The 7418-nt window shown below is 29.4% G+C and overlaps 1 protein-coding gene across 5 annotated transcripts in view; it reads right to left on the reverse strand.

Moving 5' to 3' along the window:
* The window catches only part of LOC106687420 (uncharacterized), a 60359-nt gene extending 57765 nt beyond the window's left edge, over positions 1-2594 (reverse strand). For all 5 annotated transcript variants that reach the window (XM_067047793.1, XM_024363230.2, XM_024363229.2 and 2 more), the window contains exons 1-2: positions 1931-2594; positions 1602-1712 (exon numbers count right to left, since the gene is read on the reverse strand). In XM_067047793.1, the coding sequence (XP_066903894.1) occupies positions 1602-1712; positions 1931-2590 (771 nt within the window). In that variant the 5' untranslated portion in view covers positions 2591-2594. The remainder of the gene's footprint in view (positions 1-1601; positions 1713-1930) is intronic.
* Between the last annotated feature and the right edge of the window lie 4824 nt (positions 2595-7418).

The following is a 7418-nucleotide window of genomic DNA, read 5'->3' on the forward strand; positions in this document are numbered from 1 at the left end:
TTGTCCCACGGATAAAGTGTAATTAATGCAAAGCTTAAGGTTCAAAGTGTAAGTTTAGGAACCATACTATTATAATTCTTTGTTGGAATCAGTGAACTATAAACTGTGTATAATGAATAAGGAATCAATCTTTATTTTTAACATACACTTGTATAACTTATGTAGTTTAACTTACAATATTAGATTGCATTACGACTGAAATGTAAAACTGACTACCTTAAAATACAATGTTGTTTCACTCAAATTATTAATTCTATAATACTCAGCTAACAAATAAACTATATTAACATTGATTAAATAAGTATCACACTAAACCAAACTAACAGTCACATCAATTAATTCACTGTAATAAATTTAAAACAGGCTGTTTCATAAAACATGACAAATAAAACCTAAACAATTGAACCACATCGAAGTAAGCCATAGGTAGGTAACTAATTGTTACCTAAAAACAATTAAAGTTATCTTGAACTTTACTTGAATGTACTTAGTGATTTTGACAAGAAACATTAATAAGACTGAAAGAATATTTGAAAGACTGTTTTAAACACTTTTGTAATAATAATTTGAGAGCTTTAATTATAGCTGAACCATTGGTAACCTGGCAAGGGGTATCTTGGTACACCAATTTTTTTAACGAATGTAGAAAACATTGAAATAGTCAGAAAAATAGTTTGGGTGTCTTTTCAGCATCAGGAAGGGCTAGGAATGCAGGTATCCAAAAATTACAAAGTTTACTTGATTATTTCTATTTTTGCCAGGAAAAGAGTTAAAACCCGTGAATAAATTAATCCTAATGTCTCTCCCCCTCTACAACCAACACCTAATGCTGATTAGTAATATATTTATGATACTTCTGTATGGTATAAATTAATGACTATCAAAAGATTACACCAATTTCATAACTGATTTATAATGAATACATTTTTGCTGTCAGTTTCAGAAATTTTTTGGTGATGTTTAAAATTATTAAAATTTTTTTTTAAAGTTCTTAATATAATTTAGTTTTAAAACTATCAAAAATGTTAAACTAACAAATTCTCCCTTCAACATCGGAATGTTATCGTATTAGGAGAAATTTTTACCACAACTGGAAGTTCTATGTATTTTGTCCATTTCATATCTACGTAACTATTGTTTTTAGAAACAATTATGTATAGAATAAAGTTTGTGATAAATTGCATGGTTTTTGAGATAATCATAACAACTAGAAATAATTTCAAGTTTTTATTACTTTTACCCTCTCCATCCTAAAACAAAACCTGATAATCTCTGTGATTTTTTACCATATGTTTCGGAATGGGTAATGAACAATTTATTACATATTTGAACCTTTTTTTTTGGATGTTTGGGTCAATCCCTAATTTTATGGTAGTAATAATCCAACAATAAAAGAAGACTGGAAGATTATTAGTTAACTTATTATGTGATGATTGGAGGAAAATGGTCAGGGTGGTGGTCAAAAAAGGCAAAATATATAAAATAAAGCTATTTATTAGTAATCTATTACTAGTAACCTATTTAAAAGTAACTATGTTACTAATAAATAGTTGTTTCTCTTATTTTTGTACTATCAAGATAAAAAGAAAAATATATCTTACAACAGCTTGAAGTATAGAGGACATACAACAACTGCCACCAGTTGCTTCAGCAATGTGTTTTATCAAAACAGTTTTTTGAGACAACTCAGGAGCTCCTTCTACTTTATCATCCTGAAAAGTATTAAATACAATTAATATATTAATACAAACCAACAAAAATAAAGGTTTTGGTGTACTCATGCATATGAGAAGATTAATTAATTAATATTCATACTTAATCTCTATTATTATTATAAATTGCCAGCCTAAAAGAAAAATTTCCTAAATATTATGAGAATAAGAGAATGATATTATAAATAAAAATGATATCAAAATACAGTAATACTTACACTTTCATTTGAATTAGCATGAGAGTTATTTTCCACAACAGTATTCTTTGTTTTAGTAACACCATTTTCATGTATTTCATGTTTCTGATAATTGCTTGTTGAAGGTATAGGTTCTAAACTCTCATGATTAATTCCATCAATCCAAGATGATGTGGTTGGATATTTACCACCAAAGTTAATTGAAGTTGTGGCAACATCTTCGCAAGTGTCGTAAACAATTTCATTTACATTGTCATATTTTTCTAATTCAGCATTTTCACAACTATAGGAGCCATCAGATGATTCCTGACCATTGGACTGACAAGGATCAAAATCCATTTCCAAATAATCCATTTCTGGAGAAGAACAGTCAGTACTTTTATTTACATCATTACCATTCCTACTTTCATTATCACCTTTGTACATATAAACACAGCTATCGTCACTGCTTGTTGATTCAGCGACTGATGGGACTCGTTCCCTTGGCATATGGTGATGAAATAAACCTTTATGAGGAGCCATACCTGTTGATTTTAAATTATCTTCATACAACTGCCTTGTAGACAAATTCCATTTAGGCATATCTACCAATCCAGCACGAGAAGTGCTTGGTTGTAAGTTATCATCAATATCTTTATCTTTTTCATCAATTGCAGCTGTTCCATTGCTCAAACCATTCATGATACCTTTTAAAAATTAATAAAATAACATTAATTAAATTAGAATATTGCAATTCAATTATAAGGCTTAGATACCATTAATTATTAATTTTCAATAGGATTAGAGTTAATCCTAATATTACCTATATCTATATCTTTAATATTACCTATACAATATGTTAAAATACCTGATTATAAGCATTATTTACCAGTATATATAAGAACAAATAGTTAACTAACCTAACAAACTTTTCTATCCCTAAAATCAATCTTGATATTCTTCATCAATTATGATTAAAGCACCTAGAGGAAAACTTACTAACAAACCTTATACACCTCTCTAAATTTTTTTAAACCCAACATGTATAATCTGTGCAAAAAACAGATCTTCTGCCTCCATTTTAGTAATTCACCATTTGTTATACCTCCTCTTTTGTTTATTGGAACACTTTTTTCATTATGATGGTATCTATATAGATTCCAGAAAATAAAATAAAGAAATGAAAAATACCCACATTGCAGCAAATACTTGAAAAAGAATATGGATAGAAGTTCTAGACCCAACACCTAATTATTAATTTTAAAAATATATATGACAGAGTTAATAGAGAGTAACAAGAGAAAATGATGGAGGAACGTAATATACCAAAGAAAGTTAAAAGCTTTGTTGAGCTATAATGTATGCAGGATAGAGTATGGTATAGATTCATACTTGGAGGAATATTCAAGTCACAGTAGGGATTGGACAGGAAAAGGCATTGGCCTACCTTCTTTTCAACATTCTCTGAAAAAGACTGTTAGTGGATCCAACATTCAGATTACTTCTACAGTCATGACTTGAATGGTACAGATCTTGTGTTCAGTGTAAATCTTTACATTGTTGGGAGGTCAAAGAAACTGTAGAGGAAGTATTCCTTGAGCTTGAATCCAATGAAAAAGGCCTAGAAGTAATAGGTAAGCACAGCAAGTATTTGGTTATAGGGCAGTGAGCAGAGCCAGGAAAAGAAGTAAGAAAATAAAAATGTCTTCTTTAAGAAACTGATACAATGGAACTTGACTAATGTTAGCTTATCCTACTCGTAACATTACATACGCAGATGAGAGCTTATAAATAAGAGCTCCCATTGTAGAGTACTGGGGGAGTACAAATGGTATCTTAAGAATCTCACCGGGGTGAAAATGGGGACGGTAGTCCATATGTAGGAAGATCTAACAAATTAGTATGACATTTTTATCGGGTGCAATATTTTGGATAAGGTCAGCTTTGAAAATGATCCTTGGAACCTTGGAGACTAAAAACTAATGGAAATAATCACTGTGTAGAGATAGTTCATGTATAGGTACCTAATGTCGAGTTACAAATGTCTGAATTTACAGATATATTTTACAGGGAGGTCTTCTATAGGGTTCTCAAAGAAATGAGAGGGGAACGACTAACTTCTCTAAAGAGAATTTAGGATAGAAATGGAGATATTATCTGGCATGATGAACACATCATGGAAAGGTGGAGAGAGTATTTCCAAGATCTGCTAGAGGCAAGAGATGTAGAGCTCGGTGAGATCCAGAGGTTTGGGTCGAAGATGACTACATCAGTGAAGAGGAACTTCAAGAAGCCATCAACAAAGTCAAACTGGGCAAAGCAGCAGGTATTGACGAAATCACTCCCGAAATGATCAAATATATGGGTAGTAAAGGCCAAGAGATGTTCCTCCATCTTCTGAATCTCATTTGGAAAAAAAGAGAATTCCGAAGGACTGGGAAGTTCCAGTGATCGTTCTTATTTATAAGAAAGGGGAAAAACGAGAGTGTGGTAACCACTGAGGAATTTTACTTCTTAGTATAGAGTAACTGAGAAAACTGTAAGAGGACCAATACTTTGTTTTGTTAGTGTTGGTTTACTGAGAGATTGTCAGCAGTCAGTGTTAGTTAATTGAGGAAATCATCAAAAGAAGAGTCTATGAAATCGGTTAGTTTTGTTATACCTAAATTTAAATACATGTGTAAAAGAGATATTCATTTAATTAAGTGTTAATAGTAAAAGTGTCTGTTTATGATTGCCTAGAAACCCGCCCTGAGATTAAGAGTCTATTATATTATAAAATTTAAATAAAATTCTATTATTTATTTATATTAAAGTTTTTAATTTGAACCCAAGCTATCTTTTAGATATCAGAAATTGAGTTAAAAGAAATAAAATTTCAATTTATTTAATTTTAATTATTTTTAAATTATTACATAATTGTTGTCCAACAGGTGTGGCCTAATTCTTTACAATTTAGGTCACGGCAATCAGGACACAGTGTTTAGAAGAGTTTGAATTGAATAATTTTTTTTTTTTTATAAACAACTTAAGTAGTTAATGATGGAGGATAATGTACAGTTAACTGGGGGTAGAGATCCTATGAGGTGATTATTGGAAAACCGAATGGTATGGCGGTAGTACTAAATGTAGATGATGAAGCCATTGAAATGGCAACCATTTGGATACTAGTAACATGTTGCAACAATTAATGATGATGATAAACAAAAAATTTGAGGAACAGAATGAAGAGCAAAGAAAAAGATATGAGGAACAGAATGAAAAAGAAAAAAAAAATTTGATGAACAGACTGAAAAGCGAGAAAGAATGTTCCAAAATTTATCGGAAATTTATATACCAAAATTTATACAAGCATTATAGAGATCCGTGAAAGTTGCAGGGTTGAAGTTACAGGGTTAGAAAATAAGGTAGATAAAAAAATTGACGTAGTTAAAACTAATTAATTTAACACTGAATAACTTGGAATTATTGGATAACAATGTTGATGAAAAGGTTAAACATTTTGAATTTGAAAATTGTGAATTAGAAATTAATGAAATTTGTGAATTAGAAATTAATGAAAATTGTGAATTAGAAAATTCTGAATTAGAAATAAATGAGAAACCAAAACAAAATGTAGAAAACAAAATTGAATCAAATAGAATAGAGTTAAAAGAAAGTTGTCTTACAGAAACTATTTTGATACAGCAAATGTCTGAATTGTCCGACAAAGTGATTAAATGCACTGTGAAAGAAAATGAACCAAAAAATCTGTTGGTGGACTTAAAATCAAAACATAAATGTGATATAGAACTTTTAAGTCAAAGGGATAATAAGGTTCGATTTTACAGAGAAATAATTGGAAAAACATTAATAAATAAGGGAACTATTCATAAAATAAAATATAAAGATTGTACAAAAAATGATCATTATAGGAGTAAGCCAGAATTAATTACTCCAATTAAATTTTACATCATAGGGGAAGTAAAAAATAAATTCAGTAGGATTTTCAGTTTTAGTAAGACATTTATAGGGATTGACCCATATTATTTAAATTTAAATTTGACTCAGAAAATAATTTTACTTGAAAATAAATTTTGTAAGATTAGATATGGGATATTTGATAAGGCCTTAAAGGTATCTTTAAATATTAAATTAATGTAGTGTGGCACCTGGTTGGTGGTAGCCAGAATATTCCCTAAACAAGTTCTTAATAAAATAAGCTATTATTGCGAAAATATATTTTTTATTCTTTGAAATGTTGTATGTCTCTTTAATTATCTAAAAGGTACACTAGGTGTGGGAGTTCATTTCAAAAATGTTTTATTGGATTTCATTTTTTTTTGTTAAGATTACAATTATTAGCAAATTTAATTATTATAACAGTCGTGGCAAGTAACAGCTACTATTTACATATCTTATTCAATTGTCTTAGTAAATTCATATGCAAAAAAAAAAAAGTTATTGTTTAGAACATAAATTTTGTATTGAAAATATGTATCAAATTATAGTGAAATGTGAATCGGTTTTATCAAACTATATTTTTAATATGTTTGTATTTATATGTAAAGATGTTATGTTGAATTGTAATTATTTGTATGTGTATTTGTAAGCTATTAACTCAGAGGTGGTTTTTTGACCAAAAGTTTATTTATATGATTGTAGTAAAATTAATTCATACTTTATTAGAAACAAAAAAAAATATATATATTTTGAGTACAAAATAATAATTTTTTTTACCAAGAGAGGAGGAGAAATATAATATGCTCTTTTTGAGTAAATAGTATATTTTGATGTATAAAGGGTTTTTAATATGTTTTTATTTTATTTATCATTTTAATATTGTTCATTTGTTTTGTTGAGCCAAAAAGCAAGCTAACCAATTTTCATAGTCTATAATAAATTTGTGATTCAAAACATCCGAATCCGTTGAATCAAGGCCATGTTGAGGAGATTCAAATATCATAAAAACTATTTAAACTCTTCCCATCATAATTGAAAATACAGTAAATTTAAGAAAAAATAGAAGTCAAGAAATAGTGCTAAAGAATAATATTCAGAAAGTAAATCATTTGCGAAAATCTGTAACTGTTGTGCGACAATCTATGTTTACATGGAACATCGAGACAGAGGAAATGCCCTCGATAAACATGAAAATTAATCTGGAAAAGACCAAATGTATGAGGATAGGAAAGAAACCCCGGAGAATAATGAGGATGATCAGAGCGAATAGAACCTAGAATAGAAAAGGCAAGAGCAGGTCCAGAACCTCAAATATCTAGGTGCTCATCTCAATGAAAGTGGCTACATTGATGAGGAAGTTTCTCAAATAATCAATGCAGCTGGAAGAATATTTAATTTGCTTCGAAGAGGTTTCCTGGGCAAAAGGGAGGTGACGAGAAAAACTAAAATAATGATCTACACATCGACGTTCCTCCCAATTCTTTCCTCCTACTAACTCTTCCCATCATAATTGAAAATACAGTAAATTTAAGAAAAAATAGAAGTCAAGAAATAGTGCTAAAGAATAATATTCAGAAAGTAAATCATT

Source organism: Halyomorpha halys, unplaced genomic scaffold, assembly GCF_000696795.3.
Source record: "Halyomorpha halys isolate HHAL.00 unplaced genomic scaffold, Hhal_1.1 Scaffold962.1, whole genome shotgun sequence".
NCBI lineage: Eukaryota > Metazoa > Arthropoda > Insecta > Hemiptera > Pentatomidae > Halyomorpha > Halyomorpha halys.